This window comes from Rattus norvegicus, chromosome 19 (assembly GCF_036323735.1).
Source record: "Rattus norvegicus strain BN/NHsdMcwi chromosome 19, GRCr8, whole genome shotgun sequence".
Taxonomy (NCBI): Eukaryota; Metazoa; Chordata; class Mammalia; order Rodentia; family Muridae; genus Rattus; species Rattus norvegicus.
Genome location: NC_086037.1, coordinates 23,079,469 through 23,102,823, shown reverse-complemented (window position 1 = coordinate 23,102,823; position 23,355 = coordinate 23,079,469). Strand labels below are relative to the sequence as shown.

At 39.5% G+C, this 23,355-nt stretch overlaps 1 protein-coding gene across 9 annotated transcripts in view; it reads left to right on the top strand.

Annotated features, from left to right (window-relative positions):
- Window positions 1–23,355, top strand: part of Iqcm (IQ motif containing M) — a 230,308-nt gene that overhangs the window by 204,312 nt on the left and 2,641 nt on the right. For 6 of the 9 annotated variants that reach the window (XM_063278184.1, XM_063278180.1, XM_063278183.1 and 3 more), the window contains one exon: window positions 22,484–22,652. In XM_063278184.1, the coding sequence (XP_063134254.1) occupies window positions 22,484–22,605 (122 nt within the window). In that variant the 3' untranslated portion in view covers window positions 22,606–22,652. Of the gene's footprint in view, window positions 1–15,132; window positions 15,490–22,483; window positions 22,653–23,355 lie in introns of those variants that run through there. The other 3 variants (XM_063278185.1, XM_063278182.1, NM_001014271.2) reach the window with 3 other exon arrangements.

Sequence of the window (23,355 nt, the reverse complement as noted above, 5' to 3'; positions counted from 1 at the left end):
GAAATATCTACCACGACAAAGACCTAATTTGTATAGAAAAATCATCTCTAGATCTTTGAATATGCTGGGCTGGACAGATTTATCAAGTCAATTCCCAGCTCTGAGCTGTGGCTGGGAGATCTTGGCTTCTGAGAGTTCCTGACCTGGAACTTTGCTCCCTCTATTCACTTTTTCCCCTGACTCAACCTGTCATGTGGTTTGCTCCTTCCTCCCTGTCATTCTTCCACCACAGAGAGGTGGCCGTCACCCCTTCCTTACGCTTGTATGCTCTTCATCTCTATGCTTTCCCATGAGGTCTTTGAGGACTAGCATGCTAACCACACTAGACAGACTCTGACACTTGAAAGTCATTTAATTGCAGGTATGCTCAAAAGAATGGTTCAACAGTCAGATTAAGACCACGTCAGGCCTTAAGCCCAGAAATACAGCTAGTGTCACAAGTCCTGGGCTTTCCTCGTGTTCTCCCCAAACTTCTGTCTGAGGAACAGCAGTAGCAGGTCCAGTTTTCACTTCTCCCTCCTGCGTCTCATCCTTTAAGCAGAGGAGTTAAACTTAAAGTGGATACCTGAAAAAGCCTTAAGAATGTATATACAGTTTGTTTAAGTAAAATGACAAAAGCAAGATCTGAAGAAACCCTGTACAGACACAACTCCAGGCTGTCCCTGACGCTTGTTTTTGATCTAACTGAAAATGGAGCATGACCTGGACGGAGGCAGACACTTTCAATCTTCCTTCTTCTCTCTGAAATTGGGAATCTATGAGAGCTTAGGAATTCGGCCTCTCATTATTATTCCACCGAGAGCCAACCTTTCGAAGCATATTTAATGTTAATGATTATAATCATGAATTCAGAGAGAAATTATTCTTTCGAACGTAATCAGTTTTGTAGCTAAATAATCGACTTTTTCCAAAAATCTTTGTGATAGATTTCACAATCATACTTATGTCAAATGTGGTTTGTTAAATATATGGAATATTATAAATCTGATAATAGCACCAATTTGTGTCCCTGAATTCTATAATATCCTGGAAGAGCCGCTAAGGTCTGCATTATTCACATATGACTTCAAACCTTCCTTAGTTAGCACTTTGTGGCATTCTTTTTTGCTAAGATCAAGAACGGTAGCAAGCATTAGTTAATGAGTAGGCATATTCTAAAGTTTCTAATTTATGAATAAGTCAAAATGTATTGAGTAAGCATTTTGTCCCAATTCCTTATCATGACTTTATTCATAGTATCTTTATATAGGAAAGAAAGTAATTGCTCATGTAGCCAAACATCTGTTTACCCGGGCATGACCCAAGGGGTTAAAAGGTGCTAAGTATTTCTATCAGCCCTAGGACATATGAGGGAGTCCATTTGCTTTTAATACTATTTGGATATCTGTTTAGAACATTGAAGCTTCAGTAAAAATGTCTTCTCTCTTTGAGTTCAAGGATGTGATCAGTAATGTCAAAAGAAGACTAAAATTAAAACTTAAGTTGCAGTTTTTACATGACTGCTCTAAACTAGACACACCAACCATTAGCAAAACCATTGAGTTTAAATCTGCTATTGCTCCGATGTATTGAAGTCTGAGGGTGATTCTGCCTTTGATAGCACTGAAATTTAGTGTGAACAATATCCCTGAAAACAATCACATAGTACGGCCTTTATCATTGCTTCATTAGCAGCCGAGGCCATTTGGGAAGAGATTATCCCTGTCTATTCAGCAGGGAGCTTCTCGGTTCTTCTCTGTGACATTGTGTTTTCATTCCAGAAGATAACTAGGCTCTATCAGATGCCAAATACACCACGAGCTTTTATCTAAGTTCTGTAGGGAAAACAGGACCCAGGAAAGTACCCATTCTGCAACTAGAAAGACTTTAGGGTATAAATTAGAATTATAATATGCCACCGTGCCATATTAAAATGGGGACCCGATGCCAATTTCATTCTAAGTGGTTTATGGCATCTACGGAAACAACACTTTCACTCACTAAATTACTATACATTCCTAAATTTTGGAAGAGAAATCTACACAGATGTAGACTCTAAATAGAACAAGGCCAAGAGTTGGCAACATTCCAAGAAACTAGGACAGTGGCAGTAAAAACACTGTGTAACTCAACCATTTCCCCAAGTGCACCCAAGAAGGATTTTTTATCATACAACCCCACTCATTTGTTTTTTCTAGGCCTTATTGACAATAGGCTTTATGCAATTCTGTTTTAAAACCACAAGGGACATCGTGATCCAAATAGCCCCAAATCCTTGTTAGTAAATAATTAATATTTTGTACAAATACATATATATTATACTATATATATATATATATTAAAAGGTACTAAAAATGTCTGGTTCAAAATACAACAGTGGGGTGGAAGGGGCCAGAATGCAGGTACTTTTCCTGAAGAGATACAGTGCTTCAATTTAAATGGGACAATCTGTTGGTTCGATTTCTGTTATGATAACAAAAAAGAGTAGGGATTTCTTTCAGTTTACATTTTTTGAGGTTACAGTCCAAGATCCAATGATAAATTGCTTTGGAACTCTAATAGTTTATGTAGGAAAACAAAGCTCACTTCATTGAATCCAGAAGCAAGGTAAGAAAGGCAATGTGGCCGACAGCCTTCTTCAAGCACATATTCTCAAAGACATAAAGGATTTCCACCAAACACAGCTAAAAGTTCCATTTCCTATAAGTTGACTCTGGAGACTGAGCTTGTAAATATGGTTCTTTGAGGACACTTGTGCAAACCATAGCAAATGACCAGGAATATTACACTTGGGAGGTGATATTTGAGCATTAGGGAATGGAGTTCAATGGCAGAGAACTTGCTTTAGGAAACATGAGGCCCTGGGTTCAAGTCCAAACACACAAATGGGGAATAAGAGAGATGGAGAAGGAGGAGACTAGGACAGAGAAGGCAGAACAAGGCAAGTAACAGAGAGAAGGATGGAGGGTGGGAGGGGAGGGGAGATAGTGCAGGTAGCAACATTTGAAGAAACGCTTGAAAGAAAATGGAGGAGGATTGACCATTGAGAATTATTGAGATAATTCTAAGACTCAACAACAAAATAAAAAAGTCTTTAGTAAAGCAGGTTTGAAGTGTTTGAGGAGCAGCTGGAAAGACTAACGTAGTTGGAAAAAAATAAATGATCGCAAGGGTTAGGTTAAGGTTATGTATGGGGGCAGTCTTTTATGATTTTAGTGTTTAGGAAGAAGGAAATGGGAATTGTGGTAGAGTGCCGATCATGGGTGTCATGAGTTGGGCTGCAGTCCCAGCACTCAGGAGGCTAAGACAAGAGGAGTGAAGAGTGAACTCTTAGCCACCTTGGGCTACATAGCAAGCCTCTGCCAAAACAAACCAACAAACGAATGAAATAAAAAGAAAATAAAAGTATGATTTACACTGGTTGTTATCTAGATAATGAGCTGAAGAGGCAAAAATTGTGGCTATCAGAGCTGGGGTGATGCTGGCTTCTCTGGCCCAAGATAAATGATGCCCAAGAACTCAGCTATTTAGAAGGCAGGGTTGATGGTGTGCAGGACCCGTCCAGGCAACACAACGAAAACCATGCTTAATCAGTCAAACGAGTCAGCAGTGAGGGAACAAAGAGAGCTGTTTTAATAATCCAAGCAGGTTCCAAATAAGAGCTTCCAAGATGCGGAATAATGTTCCCATGGCAGTGATGACAAGTGACCCTAGGATGAACCTATTTAGAAAATAGAAGTAGCAGAACATGCTATTAAATTGATTGTCATTACATGGACAAGAGCTAAAGTCTGACTTCTAAGTCTGAAGAGTAAGATGACGAGCTTCATTGAGCTGAGAAGAAAGGGAAACGCGGGTGAAGAGAAACTCGAAAGACGTTCCCAATGGAGTGTGAATTTTAAAATGGGGAGTATACACTGAGGCAGAGATTGCAAGACACATGGACACCAAGTCTGGACAAGAAGGTGCTTCGATCAGGCTGAATCTTAAACAACAGGATTGGTAAGAATGTTCCTGTTTAAAAGAAGAGCTGCCAGCACACTGGAGCAGGTAAGCCAACTGCAGAATGTTCAGCCATGCACACGAGGTTATGGTCAGGGCACATCCTTTGGCCTTCTCTCCCTCTCTTGGATCACAGAGTCGCTCAGCTTTCTTTTCTTTGCATATTCGTTTGCTGCTTTTGTTAATGCTGTTTGCTCCATCCAGGACACATAGATAGCTATAGACAGTAGCCTGTTTGGGCATAATATAAAAGTCCAGCATGTAAACGTTGCTACAAATAGCTACAAACCCTCTCCTCCTGAAAATATGCTGAGCTAATTTGTTTCTGTGGTCTCTCCTTTATTGGACGGCACAAGGATCCGAAACGTTTACTTTCCTCCCTTCAGATAACCCCACGGTCTTCACTTCCGTGTTTGTAAGGAAATCTACCATTGCAGCGACACCAAAACCGGCTACTGATCTTGGACGCAGGACTTTGCATTCATAGGGTATCACTAGATACACAGAAGCAGTTGCTAAAACAAGAGTTTCCAACACACAGAGTGAAGAATGCTTTCAGTCCCTTAGTATTTTGTTGGCTTGAGTTTCTTGGGCATCTCCAGGCCCTTATCTGAAAGTACTTATCAGCAGTCTACCTCTGGAAGGGCAGGTGGGGATTATATTTCTAATTTTCATGGGCTAACTGCCTCTAATATGATGCTCCTGGGTGTAAAATTGATAAAAGAGGTCTAACATTATATATAAAAGAATTTGATGAACACAGTACATCCCTGGTAGTGTTATTTTTCTAGTACACAGTAGATCCTAAGACCCTCATATAGATATAAAAGTTATACCCAAAATAGACACATAAATTAGATAATGCCCTGAAAATGTACTAGATCAGGCTGCTCAATGCATAACCAAAGTTGTCTTCAAACTCCATGTAGTTCGGGCAGTCCTCCTTGAACTCTTGAATCCTCTGGCATCAGTTTTCCAGGGATGAGATTACAAGTGTAAGTTGTACTGCCCAGATCAACCTCATGATTTTTAAAGAGTCCTGGGTATATGAGTATAGCAAACAAGCAATGAAAATAGATGGGCTCCCTCATCTATTTTCCATCTATTCATAATCAGAATATGATTACAGGCCAGAGAGACGAAGTCTTAAAAGTCTGCACAGAAACAGTCAGGAAGGGAAGAATACGGGGCTTGCTTTGCCAATCTCATTCCAGATGAGACTGGGGAGACAGGAATGAGCCAGGCCAGCCAGGTCTTTTGGAGACCTCAGTGACAAAGTTTAGGTGGTTTTTGATTATCACAACTGAGGGAGAGCCTCTGTTCCCAGTTGGAAGCACTGTCTTGATATGAAGCTCTTAATGCATCTTTAGTTCTAGCATCTGAATAAAATTTTATTTCCTTTTGAAGGTCAACTGATTTAGTCTTATCACCTTGGCCAATGCACCAAAATGTATGTTAAAAGGAAATTTTCCTAAGATAATTAAAGCAATGATCTGTTTTTGCTATGATGTAAAATCTAATGTCTTCTGAGGAAAGAAGTGATTATAAAATATTATCATACTTTAATTAGACCCAGAAGCTTCATGTGACTGATTTGTGTTTTTAAAAGGAAGAGACTTGTGCAAACACTGGCATTTTAATATTAAATTGCAGAGATTCCCCCTTTTTTAATTTTTCTTAAACCTTTCTATTTTTTCTTTGTTTAATAAATACATTTTGGGATTCTAAATGACGACCTTGGATAGATATAAAGTTTAGAGCCTTTAAAGAAGCATACCTATCTGTTGTTTGTTTCTGTACATATCAGATTACGTTATATAAAACTAACTGGGGAGAACTCACAGGATATTTTCATTTGCATTCTATTGCAGAAAATGCATTTTATGTCCCCCTTGCTACACAAATATGAATGTGGCTCCACGTTGAGGTCAGACTCACTGAGGGGCCAGTGGGGGCCTTGAGTAAAGCACATTGGAAACATTGGGCGGTGCCTGCCACCTGTCACTCACTGTGCATTGTCACTTCCGCTGGGCAGCCCTGGCTGCACTGCAGCAGGCTATTGTTTGTGGGGAAAGCTGATATTAGGAGAGAGGCGATGAGAATGCCTTAGAAGAAGATAATTGAATACTATCTGGTTTTTCTTTTTTGGCACTTGCATCTCGTATCTCTCTGTAGTTTGTCACTTTAGAGTCCTTTATTCGGTCTTTCTATAAAATCCCATTATTTAAAAACTGAGGGCACAGCGATGGCCTGTAGGGGTTTAATATATCACTCTGATGCTTGGTGAAAACCCTTTGTCCTCCGCTACTCAGCAAACCCCATTTTATTGAAAACATGAGAAAAGCCTGAAGAAAATAATAAAATATAAATTATCATCCCAGGATTCACTTGAGACATTTTTCCGTTGTTACAATCTTTTTCAGAGTGTGAGGACATTCTAAACTTACGTCAATGTTATAGGGGTGGGGTGGACACACTTTCTTAGGTGCTGCTCTTTCTAATCGGTGTAGCTGGCTCCTCTTCATAAAGGGCTTCCGATATTTCTGAATAGACAGATGGAGAGATGCAAAATAACGATCAATTAAAGTTCTAACTGTACACTCTAGGATCTCATTCATGCTTTTATCAGGTTTAAAAACTTCATAATACGCCATTGGAAACCCCAAATGGTCAGGTATTTCTATGCTGGCCATGTCCGGGAAAACAGGATAACTTCCTTTTTTAAAAGTCAATTATTGATGACATCAAAAATAATCTTATAGCATTGAATTCTGATCTTATTTTGAGAAAATGCTCTACTTTTAATCTGAGTTTGATGAATGTTAACATGAAGCATGAACATGAAAGAGGAATGAATAGTTAAATTAAAATACGTGGAAAATGAAATAATAACAAGGATATCGTAGCGAAAATCTATTCATATTTGTAAAAAGATCTGGAAAGAAACTAGGGGGCAAAAGTACCTGCTCTTCTTCCCACAGAAATATATAAAATTATCATTCAAAGCTCACTTAGCTTTAATTTTTAATTTTACAAAACTGTAACCATCACTTCCAAATACTTGCATAGGAACAAGCCTTCTCCTGCATGCACCTTCTGCATTAGACTTCTTTTGTCTAGCTGTGGTGGGGACTTGCATAGAGTTTTGATCTCTCTGCTTCCTCCTCCTTCTGCAGGGAAGATGAAGGAAGCAGAAACATCAGATGACTGTAGGCGCCACGTTGTAGCAAAAATACCAGCCGAACGAATTTTTGGTCAGGTACAAAGAAACAAATGGCTGGTGGTTTTCCCAAATGTTGTTTACCCTTCTTATATTCTTCCCCAAACCATCCTGTATAAATATGTTTGGTATTTACTTCACTGTACAGCTGAGCACTAACAACAAGGTTTACAGGCACGGATATTTTTTCTTCATTATGAAGGTGTCGATACTTTTAAATGAATGGGTCTGAGACTAACTTAGTGGCTATGATTAAGAAAAATCTTGCTAAAAAGAGAATACCTAGAAACAGAGTGGTGAAAAGGAGGGGGAGGGGAGGAGAGAGGAAGAGGCAAGAGAGGGAGGGGAAGAGAGGGAGAGTGGAGAGGAGAGGAAAAGAAGAGGGGAGGGGAAGAGGGAATCCATTTCACTACCCTGATATTGACGTGTTCATGAAATGATGCCTTGGTTATCTAATCAATTCTTGATGGTCTACTTCCTAATTTCACAAATTTCACCGTGACTTTTTGGAGCCACAGAAAACTGAAATATTCTCAGAAGCAAAACTTATATCCAACAGCACTGCTATCTCTAAAAGCTACAACTTCTACCAGGAAGCAATGACACAATTTATATAACCAAGTCATTGTCAGTTGATTTCTGATCATGACTGGAATACATAACAATATTGAAGGGACATTTGACATACAAGTAACATTTTAGGTTATAAGATACAATGTGAATTCAACAGATAGTTAACGAAACATTACCAAATTTTGAAATAGTCAAAACATTTATCTGAAGATATAACTAATATCCAATAATTTGATTGTCCGTTGTAGCTCCTGTCGTGAAGTTGTCCTTCTAAATCTGAGTTTCATTTTGTATACAATGAAATTGCCAAGCATGAGTAGTTAGAAAGTTGCTATTTTTTTTCTCTCTAGAATTCAAGGAGGTGGGAGGAAACTGATGTGTGCCTAAAAGTTAATCATGAAAGAAGAAGAAAAATGTCTTTCCAGAAACTTAGGTCTAAGAAGTGTCAGGTAAAGGAGGTTCAGGGTGTTTATATTTTCAATAGCTTTGAAGAATAGGAAAAAATCCAGCAGTGAAGCATATATATATCCTTGGTGTTTGGAGGAGAGAAGGCATAGGTGGATGAACTGGAGGAAAATAGTTTTCATGGACTTTGTGAAGCCCTGGGGAGTAAGAAATCAGTGGAGAATGTTTCAAAGAGAGTATCAAAGAAATGTAAGAGAAAGGAGCATTAAGATTACTTTAAAATGACTTTTAGCACATATATGTATAAGTTTATCATTAACTTAGAACTGAGTAAAAATTAGTATTGTTCATCATTAGCTTATACTATGCCAAAAGACATCAGATGGATCTCTAGTGTATATTTGGGTACATTGTGAGAATTATGGCCACGAATATCCTTTTATTTAACTTGACAATTCAGGGTTGAAAATTCCCTATTCTTGAGACAAAAGCACATTTCTCCTTTTCTTTCCTGGTAAGAGAATGGTATCTTAGTTTTGTTTCTGATGGTGCACAATATACCAAGACAAAAGCAGCTTAGCGGATAGAAGCATTTTCTTTTTCTAGCTCATAGTGCCAGGTTAGAGCTGCAGGAACTTGGGACAAGGCGGTCATGTCGCATCCACACTGTCGAAAGGAAGGGAAGCTGGGAGAATGAGTGTATGACCAGGTGTCACTCAGTTTTCTGTCCTCCTTCATTCTGTCCAGACCTGAAATGGTGCGATATGCATCCAGGGTAGATCTTCCCACCTCAGCTAGACGGCCATATTGAGAAAATCCTTATAGGTCTGCTTATGGGCCAAGCTAATGTAGACGATTCGCACTGAGACACCCTTCCCAGGTGATTTCAGGCTGTCAGGAATCAAAACTAACCACCCACTCCGAGGACCATCAACACCACTGAGGTTGGTGGCTCTGGAACATGTCATAATGCTCAGTCGCAGTGTCCTAAATTTTGAAATAATTGGCAGTTTTGTTTCAAAATGCTCTGCCCAAGACAAGCTATGCCAGAAATAGAAGCAAACATGTACAGTACCGAATTATAATAAATGCACTAAACTGAATAGATCTAAACGAATACTATTTAAATAACCAAATAACCATCTTTGAACCCACACTGAAAGGTAAGATTCTTTTGTTCAGATAATGTCCAAGTCAAATAAATATGGACTTCTAAGAATATGTCTACAGTAGAGCTTGTAGTTGACACTTGTGTTGACACCGCCCTTAACTGTTTGCAGGCTCAGACTAATTGCAATAATGTTCTGAAGGCTTGAGTAATTCGTCAGACTTATACAGGGGTGCAGGGGGACGGTACATGGGAGTGGAATATGCTGCTAAAATTCAAGGATGGTCACTCTTAGAAATACCAAAATCTAGCCTTCAATATCAGACTCAAAGCTGAGCTGAAAACATGGGCATTGTGTTTCAAGGTGGAGTCACACGCCAACAGATTGTTGCCGTGGTTGGTCCATTCCGTTCTGTGCATCTTTGAGAAAGGAAGACAAATGACTGATTTTCCCTCTGCTCTCGAACGTTTGTCTGTCTGAAGTCAAACAATAAAGATTGAGAGGTAGGAAGGCGCTCAGGATGGAGAAGCACCTAAGCCATGCTTCTGCCTCTGGAAGAGAGCACCTGCTAAGGGAAGAACTCGCTGGTAACGATGTGCAAATTCTCCTGTCCAGACCAAGCTCACTGAGAGCCAGCCTGGGTCTTCTTGATCAGTCTTGGTTTTTATGTTTTGCACATCAGAGGGCTGTCCGCAGAGTTAATGTTACTTTCAGTGACTTTCTCGGGTGTGGGATAAGAGTCAAGACTGCAGAACATTTTGGTGATAGGAACTGGCTGCTCATTAGCTAGTGTGTGTTAACAGAATAATACATAGGAAGAATTTACAACTGTGAGTGTGTTTATCCTACGAATGTACCTTTTCAAGTTGTCTTTCAATGAAGGTCGTGTTTTAAAGAGGTTGTGTAACATTCTGGCACAAGTGTTTACTTGGAAACTTTCAATGATTAACTTCAAAGTCTGGAAGAAAGAAATGTGAGCTATTCTGCCAGGTCGAGTCTCTTATTCAATATTCTTGTAAAATGGAAAAATGTGACAATGACAATTGGGAGATTGAGCTGGAAGCTTTTATACCCACAGATATACCTAAATAACGTATCCAAGAGGGATTAATAAAAGGGAAGTTTGTACACCTTGGATTTAGGTTGGTCTGTATCTTGAAAACTAATCAGAGTAGATTATGGTAAACTCGTTTGCACGTAAGAATCAATTTCAGTGATCATCAACGGGTGATTAGATAAGGAACATCGCATGGCCTGAGAGCAGAGAAATCGATCCTTTAGAATGATCCTGAAGTCTTCGCTGTTTTTGCCTTGTATTTTCCTTTTTCATCCTCTTTAAGCTTCAAAAGAAGACATCCTGAAAAATTTGAAATTGCGAGCTTTGAAGCCACTCCGGTATCCTCACCTCTCAGAGTCCTTGCTCAGAGCTTCTCTTCTCAGCCATGACAGAGAGCAAGGTCCAGTTCATGGGAATGACAGGTTGCTTGCATAAATCTTGCCCGGGAGCTCTCAGAGAGGTTATTGCTTATAATTAGGCCTGAAGAGTCCAAGAAAGATTTTACCAACCTGAAATTGGTTAGAAATTATTTGCCTTCATAGTAAAAAGCATTGAATGGAGAAAAGTTTAGAATCAGGTTTCTAGTAAAGGATATGCTAAGGCAGTGGCATACTGCTATGGGAATATAAGAATACCATATTTGTGCTGCATGGTCTGCTATGTTAACACATTTAATCAGCACATATTACCAATTACTATGGAAAGCAATTGATATGATTTAACCAGTCTAAATAAAAAGCAATTAGTGGGAACATCTGCTACATGTGGGCAGGGGGCCTAGGTTCAGCTCCTGTACGCTCTTTGTTTGGTGGCTCAGTCCTGTAGAGCTCCCAGAGGTCCAGGTTGGTTGGCTCTTTTGGTCTTCCTGTGGAGTTCCTAGCCCCTTCGTGGCCGTCAATCCTTCCCCCAACTTTTCTGTAAGCGTCCCCGACCTCTGTCCAATGTTTGGCTGGGGGTATCTGCACCTATTTCAGTCAGCTTCAAGCCATTTTTTTAATGTATCTTCGGACATCTATTTGATTTCTTTGATATTACTTCTTTTGATATTACATATTTCTTTCAGGAAATAAACTTCTCTATGTTATTACAGAAGACAGTAAACTAAATGAGGTTGGAAAAAATAGACACAGGGACAACATAACATGGTTAAAGCATTAGAACCTGCTGTCAGTGTGACTTATAGATGATGTCATTAATGTGGATCACTCGGGTGACAAAGCGCTTAACCAGACCTCACTCCTCTAAAGATGGACGATGCTCTTTCTGCAGTTAATGTTTTGGAATCGCAAAGCAGGCCCTGCAAGATGGCTCCGTTGCCAAAGGAACTTGTCAATCCTGAAACACGGAGTTTAGTTCTTAGGACCCATACGGTGGGCAGAGGGAAGTGACTTCTTGGGACCCACATGATAGACACAGGGAACTATTCTGCGAGCCACCCTCTGACCTTCACATGTGCATCCTGTTAGACATACATTCCAGCACATAAATACATTTTTAAAAATAAATATAAATGAACTACACTTTTCATTTCAATTTGGGGAACAGATGGGTTAGTGATACTATTTTCCTTCCAGAGATGGACGACATCACACGTTTTTAAGAAATATTGTGCAATGGTCCCATTCTATCAATTTTTAAATTAATATCATTATACATTAATTGTATTGACTTAGGTGTGTTCTTTTAAAGCAAGGCTCCTGTATTTTCTCACAATGCTTTATTTCTGGAGTTTGACCATTTCCTTACTTTCTGGCAACACCCCTCTCTGCAGGCTCATGTGGTGTTACCTTTGAATGGTCCATTTCTCTAAGAACCATAGGCTGTTTTATTGTGAATGATATTTCAAAGCTAAGATCTGGGCCCAGATCTGCTTATTGCCAAAATAAAGTCAGTCAGTTGGTTCCCCCTTTCCTCTTTCTCTCCTCTCCCATTCTCCCGTCTTCCCCCTCTGTCAATGTATCTGTAATCCATCCACATTTTATCTCTGCCTCCAGTTTTCCTTCAAACTCCTCTGCAGTGTCTTTCCGTCCATATCCTTGAATTTGCTTTCACTATGAGTTTAATTTTCATGTCTTAAGTATGAAGAGGTCATGAGTGTAGAGTACGTTTTCTTGTTGGTAATTGTTTTTTTCTCTTTATCTCACCATCTCGTCAGCTTTTGTGCTTGTATGTTGCCCCTGTTACTAACACATGATTGTTAGGGCCTCTTTGCTGACAGTCCTTCGTTAGAGGCCTGCTCCCTCATTTCCTCTCATCTATTGAGTGATTCTGCATTCTAACATTCCTGGTGCTAACCTACTCTATCCTGTAACCTGTGTTACCTGGACCCTGCAGCCTTTCAGTGACATCACTGTGATATTTGCCAAGGCCCCTGGAGTTGAGCACTTCCAACTCTGTTTTTACTTTTTGCAAACTGGGGTCAGGTCTGGTCAGCTAGTCCTCTCAGAATGCCTAGGCTCCCTTCAGAGATTTCACAGCCTTATTAGACTTCCTCTTACCCTGTGGGGATCAGTTTTTTATGTAAGACTGCAGAAGCCTGGCTGTATTCAGCCCTCAGCCTGGCTTTTCTAAGAAGTCTGCAACCAAACTTCCCTAGTCTTCGACCATCCTAGTGATATGGACACACTTCATATCTTTGTGGTCTTCCCTTTTCTTTCCCCAGGCCAAGGAGCCAGGGAAGGGAGCCTTGGGCTATGCTCACAGCCTAACATGGTTCTCTTTTTTCTCCATTACTCTGCTCTTCAGTTCTCACTTTCATGCAGTTGGACAGAGTTCTCACCTCATCACAGGGTCTTCTTACCATATGGCCCACGTGCCAAGTCCTCCAGACTCCCACTTCCTAGATCCCTAAATGCCACTCATGCTGCAGGAAGCTATACCCTTCCAAGTGGGAAGCTTGCTTTTATAAGTCTTTTCTTTGTCTTTTATAACCTCTTGAAATGTGCGTGTCTTTGTTCTTGGATTTTTCTGCCTGAAGGAAGTGTATGTATGGATTCACAGATGGATGAAGGAAAAGGATTCACATCCTTTTTCAAAGGATGAGTTACGGTTTATTAAGCGTCTATATGTTTTTCAGTTTTGCACATTTAAAACCTCAAGATGAATGTATTTATTAACTGCTACTGATTTGTTTTTTTAAAACTTGGTAACCAGAAATGAGGTGCTTTCTATTCAGTTATTCTTAGGAAGTCACTCTTGCCCTCTAAGTAGCAGCATCTGAAACTAGAGGTGATGGTAAGTGAGAGACGAAGTTTTAATATTTCACAATCCCACACAACCATGAGTGCACACATATCTGCAAGTGAATGTCCGTATGCAGGAGTGTGTGTGTGGTCTGTCAGAAGCCATCCCCATAACTTCAGTGATGGTTACAGATTCTCTTAAATATCTTAGTTCACACTTGCTCACGAGTGCATCACTCTAGACTGCAGCACAGAACTCCAAGTTCTCGGTACTTGGTACTCACCCACCCAACCCCCGTCTCGTGATGCCCTGCTGAAGCTTAAGGAGCCTGGTGAAGATTTGTTAGTGCCCCCACTGTCATTCTCACCCACTAACGTCATGTTCTGGTGAGTCACGTGGAATAAAGCCAACACAGTGACGGAAGAAGCCCCTTTCCTGTCTTTATACCGCTGTCACTCTGTTGGATCATTGATGTGTTTGTCTGCTCCAACATCATATAGGGGAATGGCCTTTTGCCTCTTTTCATTTTCCCACCGAAGCCTTCCTCCCATAATGCAGTACACAAGATCTCCCTATGCATGGGAAGAGAAGCTGAATAAGGGACTAGAAAACCTATCCAAAACACAGAGAAACCATCCAGAAGGTACTACCAAGTACCTTCATGTAGAACTAGAGATAGACCACTCCGATGGTCAGTGGCACTGACCGTCTGTCCTTACCCATGGTCTACTTGAGTATTCTTCCAGCTGTACCTGTTCAGATACTTTGCTCTCACCACTTAATTTAGTTTTGCTTGTGTAAGGCTGGGCCTTTGGCTAATGTCAGCAACAATATGACAAGTTTTCTGGCAGTTGCTTGTGTTTTTGTTTAACAACTGTAGTGCTTGAGCAGTTGGGCTATGTAAGCCTATCTCTGAATTGTTGCTATGTATAATGGTGGCTTTAGTAAATATATGACTCATAGCTTTCAGAATAACTGCACAGATAAATATGAGCCAAATACAGGCACGCTATACATTAGTGACTTACATTAAGTATCTGCATGAATATTATGCTATCAGTTTTAATATGTTTGTTCTTGTGATTGAACAAAGTGTATCTCATTTATTTCAAGTATTCTATATGTCAATGAAATTTATTTCCTGATATAATTTCTCTCAACCCTTACTAAAGGGTTCAATTTTATTTATCTTCATGTCTGTATGTGTGAGTATAGGCCACATGTGTGAGAGTCCCTAGAGAGACCAAAGGAAGGTAGTGGTTTCCTGGGAGCTGGAGTTACCACTCATAGGGAGTCACCTGACATCAGTGCTGGGAAATGAATTGAGATCCTCTGGAAGAGCAGCAATGCTCTTAACCATTGACTCATCTCTCCAGCACCTTCTCTCAACTCTTCAGTCCAATAACAGTTGGAGAATCAGTTGACAAGATCTATAAGGTGATACAATAGAAATGAGAGAAATGTGCCCAATTCATTCTTTTGGCATGTTGTAGCACAACCAAAATTAATTTCATATGATATATTAATATTTCAAAAACATAATGTATTTCCATTGTATGAATTGATTTGACATCCTTAATGTAATCCTATATTTTGTATTATAGTGACTGGACATCCAATACTCAAGAGAGCTAACATCCGGACTGTTGGGAAGTTGGTGGCTAGATCCATAAGAGAAAGAAAAATGAGACAATTTTATAAATCATGAGAACTGGAATAAAATTTTCAACACAGTGCTTCATTTAATAGTTGAACTTACCTCCTCAGAAAAGCATATTAGTAATGAACGCAGAATGACTTGCTATCAACAGGATAAAAGGAGGAATCTTTGCATATGCGAAAGGGGCTGTTGACAAGTTAGTTCCTCATTTCTAAGTAAGTTTGGATGAGCGGTCTTTATCGTCCTCATTAAACATCTGCTAATCATGATGACGTGAAGCTGTGCAGTGTCACTTATTAATTCTCATTGGACTGAAATCTATTTTGCTCCGCTGCTAATGAAGGTTACAAACTTGAGAATTCTTAGCTTCCATTTTTACTCTTTCAAAATTGTATCGGTGTGGTATTTTGCTGAAACAACACATTTCAAATAGTCTGTCAGAATGTGTCTCATCACTTAAGTCTTTTGAATTGTTTCTGAAAACGTGTCTAGATCACAGACCACTTTTTTGTTTGTTTGTTTGTTTGTTTCTCTCCTTGACCACATTGCTCATTCCAAAGGGAAGAACAGACCTCCAACATGCTCTACACACGAGTCATTTGGCCTTTGTGCTACAAGAATTTGAAGTGCAGTGGCTACGCCATCAGTTCTTTAAGAATCTGAATTTAGTTTTATTCATATGTCTATTCTTAGAGTCACACTCAACTTCATGAACGGGAGTGTAAGGTCAGGAAGGTGGGTGCGGCCGTAGGGGAGCGGAGTCTAATATGCAACACAGACACATATCCGAGGGATAACCTCTGGCAGGCATCCTGGGTTCTCAAAGTGCTTAACATTGATCTATTATTACTTTAATATCCCCCCTTGTTCCCTCAGGCCACTTACATAAGGTAGTTTACCATGGGAATGCACATGGAAGTCTGGAGAGGAACTACGCAAGTCTATGCCTCACTAAAACTAGAGCCAAGATGATATAGAAGCCATGAGGCAGTCTAACCAGAAAAGTTTAGATCTTACATCCAACAAGGATGAAAACACTGATGCCTGACTAAAATATAGCTTATGTAGGAAATGAAATTAAACGTAGTCTTCTTACTAACAGTTGCAATGAAAATCACTTTAGTGAGAAAGGGTTTTTTTTGTTATTCATGTGCTAAAAACAGGAATGCACAATCAAACATACAAGAAAAATGTAAAAATGCACCACTGTTACTCCTAAATATTGGGAGGACAATATGCAGTTATAGTTAAAAGTTTCTTATGGACCTGAAAAAGAAGCTCTTCCAGTGTGATATTATCTTTTCAATAAATGGACGACAATCATATCTCAGGAGGTAATTAATATAAAATCATGTCAAAGGTACTTTATAAAAATAAAATGAAATTTAGTTATGAATATAACATTGAGTAATGAAGTACTTTTAAAAAGTCATCACTGTTATCTCTGTCTCCTTCTTTTACAACAAACTACAGTGGGGTTGCTGAATGTCTTTCAGAAGTGTAGGCCTACATTAAGTCCAATGATAACATGTCACTTCAAACTGTGGAAGACAGTGTAAGGTCAGGGAGAGAAGCCTTCACTTTTCAACTGTCAGATTGTATGTACAAATTGGCACTTGGCGCTCATCAAAGAAGAAGAAATATTGGATGTGCTCTAAGTGTCCATCGTGTTTTGGAGCCAACTCCCTGATGGAAGTCGTCAGTTATATGCAAATGAATTGTCAATGGCTTGCCACAGTTGGCAATCACTGGACTGTGAAGGGTATGTCTTAGTAAGAACTGAAGCTCTCTCTTCACGTACTTTGATTCACAAAAAACAGTGGAAGGAAACAAATAAAACTCTCCAGGACCCAAAACGGAAATAGAATCAATAAAGACAATACTAACTAAAAGAATTCTCAGAATAAAAAATTTAGGGATTTGAGCAAGAACTACAGAGGCAAGCTTCACCAAAAGAATACAAGAGATGGAAGGGAGAATCTCAAGCATTGAAGATACAATGGGTAGAACGGTCAGAGGCAAAAATAAAGCTCCTGTCACGAAACATCCAGGAGATCCGGAACAGTATGAGAAAGCCAAACCTAAGAGTAGTAGGAATGGAGAAAGGAGACTAACCCTAGCTCACAGGCACAGAAAATACTTGCAGCAAAATTACAGAAAAAAAAATTGTCCTAAGCTAAAGAAGATGATGCCTTCAAAGGTAAGAAGTTTACAGAATACCAAAATGGATTGGACCAGAAAAGAAAGTTATTTCAACGTGAGGACAACGCCTTTTGAATCAATATTATAGCGTTCATCTTAGCAATTTTGAGTCACACACTCCTGAGCGTGCGACTGGGTGGGTCTCTGGTTCATGTGCCTTCTCTTGGGGATCTTGGCCTTCTGTTACGTTGCCTTGTCCAGCTCCAGTGTGATGGTTTTGCTTTATTTTATTATATTTCATTTTGTCATGTTCGGTTGTTATCTCCTAGAAGCCTGTTCTTTTCTAATGAGAGACAGAAAGGGGGTGGATCTAGAGGGGAGGGGAGAAACTGAGGCAGCTACTAAAGCAACAGATGAAGGGCGATGTGACTGAATGGGAGTATCTCAGTTACATGTTCTGAACAGTGAGCATTATGACACCCTATAAGGGACAGTTCAGAAGGAGGTTACATTTTTATTCAAACAAGATATCAACACAAAACAATTTTTAAAACACTGTGTAACTCACAATAAAACATGAAATGAGACTGTGTGTGGTGGGGGAAAGAAGGTAAGTGAGTAAACATTTCATATTCACTGGTTTCATATCTTAGCTGTATCATTATTAACTGGCTGAATGTTTGGAGCCAATAAAATTGTCTCCCTGGGCCTCAATTTATCTCCATACAAAACATTGGGTTTAGCTCAGCTGATACCTTAAACGGTTGCAATATTAAATGTTCTACAATGCATGATCTAAATTAATTAAAATAACAGATATTTACTGATTGTAGCCTGTAAGTAACACATGAAGCTTACAGCTTTATTAAAAATCTATAGAAGTTATGGAAATCTCAAAAATAAGAGTATTTACTAGGAACATTTTCATGCAGAAGGCACACATATCTAAGCAAATTTTATTAGCTCTTCAGACCACTGTATGGTTATACAAAAATAACATTGGAGAATGTTACAGAGTTTTGACTTTTGGTATTTTTCCAAAACATTAGGTGACAGCAATGTAATTCAGCTTGGCAAGGTTCCCAAGAATAACACATCTCTCATTGGACTTGATTATATATATACAAACATCATAAGAATATCAGTAAAACTAGAACAAAGTTGTTCATTTCGAAAAAATACTTTGACTCATAGTCTGACTGTCTTATGAAAGATACTTATATCCACTACTCACTAATCCATTGGACATGTGTCAAAATTATACAATTTAAAAATTATTTCCAAAAATTTCATTTGGAAGAAAAGTGTTCATTACTTATAAGTTTAACATGTAACATGGTAATATAATATCAATTGCTTAGCATTATCTAAACCCATAAAGCAGTGTAACTATTCTACATTTTATGACTAAAAATAACTCTCAATTTTAAGGTATCTTATTACATACAAAAATTAATATTTACTGGTTCCAAAAGTGACCACATCGCATTCTTGAGCTCTGTTCTAATTTCACCAACACTGACTGCATTTCATAATCGGACTCTCAGGAAGACTTTGCGTGTGGATTTAAGAAGCTTGGTGTCTTACAAAATCGTTGTGAGACGGTGAGAACATCCTCCCTGGCTTAGTGCCACGTGTGGGTTTCCCAGACGTTTTGTCAAATGCTTTTACTTTACAAGAATGCTACTGGAGAGAAGAAAAACACTGATTTGATCTGTTTTTTGATTCTTCCATATCCAGTTCTTAGAAAACAATAAATGCCCAATTTGTACTTAGAAACATGTTTCTCATTAATACTAATAAATGTACTAACGTGTGTTTTAGACAATTTTTAATGGGTGAAATTTAAATGTGTGATCTTCACTTCTAAAGTCTCTTAAACTGGCCACCCACTGAGCAGCTTAACCAGGTATCTAAGAGCAGACATTTTAGCTATGGATCCAGAGGTCCAGTATTACATCAAAAATACTTTGAATCTCTGAATAAAAGTACATTATTGTTAGATGTGGCAACTCGTGCCTTAACACCAAGCTGAGGTAGGATTGCTGTGAAATCTAGGTCAGGGACATCTTTTGCTATAAAGTAACACCATGTCTCAGAAAACAAACAAAAATAAACAAAAAAGAAAATATCAACTATTGAGTAGCATATGTATTTATTCTGCTGTATGTATATTTACATATATATAATATATAATATATATAATATATATGTATATATATATATACATATTTAAGGTAATACATGATGCTGCTTAGGGAAGTCTTTCTGATATTTCACAGCACAGAGACTTAGTGTTCTATTTTACAAAAGGTTTTCTGTTTCTTTTTCTTTTTCTTCTCACATCTATATGGGCGTTCCCTTCCCCACCCTCCCCCCATTACCGCCTTCCCCCCAACAATCACCTTCACTGGGGGTTCAGTCTTAGCAGGACCAAGGGCTTCCCCTTCCAGGGGTACTCTTACTAGGCTGTTCATTGCTACCTATGAGGATGCCCTTCAACAGAGGAATGGATACAGAAAATGTGGTACATCTACACAATGGAATATTACTCAGCTATCAAAAACAATGGCTTTATGAAATTCATAGGCAAATGGATGGAACTGGAAAATATCATCCTGAGTGAGGTAACCCAATCACAGAAAAACACACATGGTATGCACTCATTGATAAGTGACTATTACAAATTCCAAATGCTGGAATTGCCCTAGATGCCTAGAACACATGAAACTCAAGAAGGATGACCAAAATGCGAATGCTTCACTCCTTCTTTAAAAGGGGAACAAGAATACCCTTGGGAGGGAATAGAGAGGCAAAGATTAAAACAGACACAGAAGGAACACCCATTCAGAGCCTGGCCCACATGTGGCCCATACATATACAGCCACCCAATTAGACAAGATGGATGAAGCAAAGAAGTGCAGGCTGACAGGAACCGGATGTAGATCGCTCCTAAGAGACACAGCCAGAATACAGCCAATACAGAGGCGAATGCCAGCAACAAACCACTGAACTGAGAACGGGACCCCCGTTGAAGGAATCTTAGAAAAAACTGAAAGAGCTTGAAGGGGCTCGAGACCCCATGTGAGCTCTTGGTCCTGCATTTGGAGACTTTACGATTTAGCAATGAACCACTGACAAACTTCCATTTTTTTCTCTTACTGAAAATCTGATTTCCCATAAAAACACGGCATGCGTGTGCACCCGTGTGTGCTGGTAAACTTGCCCGTGTGTGTGTCCATGAGCTGAAAGGCCAGTGTCACCTGTCTTCCTTTGCAGTTCTCTACCATATGCTTTCATTGACTCTCTGTGTGCCTTGAGCCGCCTTCTTAGCTAGTCTGAGTAACCAGAAGGCACTGCCTTGACCCGGAGCTTGACCCGGAGCTTGACCCGGAGCTTGACCCGGAGCTTGACCCGAAGCTTGACCCGGAGATTGACCCGGAGCTTGCCGTTCATCTCCGCTTCCAGTACTGGGGTCACAGACCTTCACTTCTCCTCTTGCCTCCTTATATGGATGTTGGGGATCTGAACTCGGCTCCTCATGCTCGTATAATCGGCACTTCATCCATTGAGATGTCTCCATGCTCTACCATTGTTCTTGAAATACAGGTTCTTGGAGCCTAGCATGGCCTGGAACTTCTCCGTGGTACAAACTGCTTTCCGAGTCATGAATGTTCTCTCCCATTAGTCCTCCGCGTGCTGGGATAACAAGCATGGGTTACCGCGCTAGAAAACAATGATTCTTTAATTTGCATGCATGTAAGCAGTATGAATAATATACAAAATAATATTTGAAATTAAAAGCTGGAATAACCACCTATTTCTCCTGACTGCAGATGCGCCCCTATCTATATAATGCTTTGAAAAATGAGACCTTCCAAACCTTTGTTAAATAATGAGCTGTACTCGGCGTTTTTCTCAAAATACCAGTTAAGTCTTTGGTGACACAACTTAAATAATTTTTCTCCTCCTGTCTCTTACATCGTTACTTTCTTTTTATTTAAGAGACTCAACAAGGTTGTCCTTAATAGCCTGGGACTCTGTAACGATTATGTTTCTGTATTGAACGATGGATGATCTCAAGCCTCCACTTCCCTGCGCTAGAATTTTTCCCTCCTCAGAGTTTCATCTTGCTGAACTTCTTGTTTAGAGGACCCAGTTTGTAGTCCCTTGTCCTGTACAGACTTTCCCGATCCTTACCTTGCTGTCAGATCCCTCAGACGCTACATCCCCTGACAGATGGGGTCGAGCGAGTAGCCTAGGCAACCTCTACTTTGTCTTATAGAAAGCAGCTAGGCTGAACAGCAACCTAATGTTTACCTTACAGGAAGGGCCCATGACTTTCCATAACTTACGCAATGAAATCACATGAAATTGTGTCTGAGAATCACTATAATGTAAAAGTGTAAATAATGTATGTTATTGGGTGTCGCTGTCATCAAAGCACCAAATCTCAGATTTTCCATAATTTCCTTCACTGCACCCTGTGGATGCAGGTGAGGGCAGGCACATGAAAAGGTAAAACCTGTGACTGGGCAGTGAAAAGGAAAGGCGGGGGCAGAGTTTTCGAAAGGCAGGAGAAATAGAGAAGAGAAGAAATGAAGAGGGAGGAGGAGAAAGATGACCCACCCCCGTGTGGCTTTAAATAGCCACAGGTAGCTATGAAAATCTTATAAGGGGTGGGTAATTACAGGACAATTTGTCTCATCTAGGTGCGCAGTTTATATCAATATTAATTGGCTATCAGTTTATTGTGTGGTCATTTTTGTGGAGTGAGAATTTACTGATATAAATCTAATTGATAAATTACAAGCTTCAAGAGTTTTGATTTGGTTGGATTGCTGGGAATTGTGACTGTATCCGCTGGGCCAGATGCAGGGAATATGAGCAGAGAGCCGCGAGATGGGCAGCCACTGAATGGAGGCTAGCCATGGAGGCAGAGAGACTGCTCCTAGGGCCAGAGAGTAGAATCTGAGAGTCAGGTAGAGAGGTTTTGAGAGCTCTGGGTCAAAGAGTCTGCCGAGGTGGAAATACCTGACAGTGCCATGTGGTCCAACTGTGCAGCTCTAGCATGAGGGGGTGATTATTATTATTATTATTGTTGTTGTTGTTATTGTTATTATTATCATTATTATTATTATTTATTGCAACAGCACCCTTCCTACCTAGTCTCAGTGTGCTGGAGGCTTCCAAGGGTGTTGTAAGACTCCCTCATCTGATGAATCAGTATCAAGAAAAAAAGGGAAAGAAGAACATCTTGACAGTATTAGATTAGAGAGCTAATCTCTGTGAAGATCTCCACACCGTTTCATCTCTGTGCAGGTTTGTGAACTTTTGCAGGAGGCTTCCAGTATCTAACCCCATAGGGCTATGAGGAAATTTGAGTCATCTGGATCAGGGCTTTAAACTTTTCTTCACCACAGATGCCTTTGTATTTCTTAAACAATCCTGAGCACATAGGTATAGGTATGTAGATCAAAATTTACTGATATAAATTCACAACTTTATTTCAAAACAATATATATTATATAATAAATATATGTATCATGTAGTATATGTAATAATAAATGATATATTTTTACCATTTTAAGCTTTTTCCTTTGTTTAATTGGATATTTCTTTATATACATTTCAAATATTATTCCCTTTCCCAGTTTCCCGTATATATTAGTCCCTTCCCCCATTTCCTCCCCTTCTTCTATAAGGGTATGTTGTGCCTTCATTTTCATTAAATTCTAAGAAGTCTTTAATTTCTTTCCTTATTTCTTCCTTGACTAAGTTGTCATTGAGTAGAGAGTTGTTCAACTTCCATGTATATGTGGGCTTTCTGTCGTCGTCGTTGTTGTTGAAGACTAGCCTTAGTCCGTGGTGATGTGAGAGGATGCATGGGATTATTTCTATCTTCCTGTATCTGTTGAGGCCTGTTTTGTGACCAATTTATAGGATACAAATTATCCTATAAATTTTGGTCAATTTTGGAGAAGGTATCACGAGGTACTGAGAGGAAGGTAAATCCTTTTGTTTT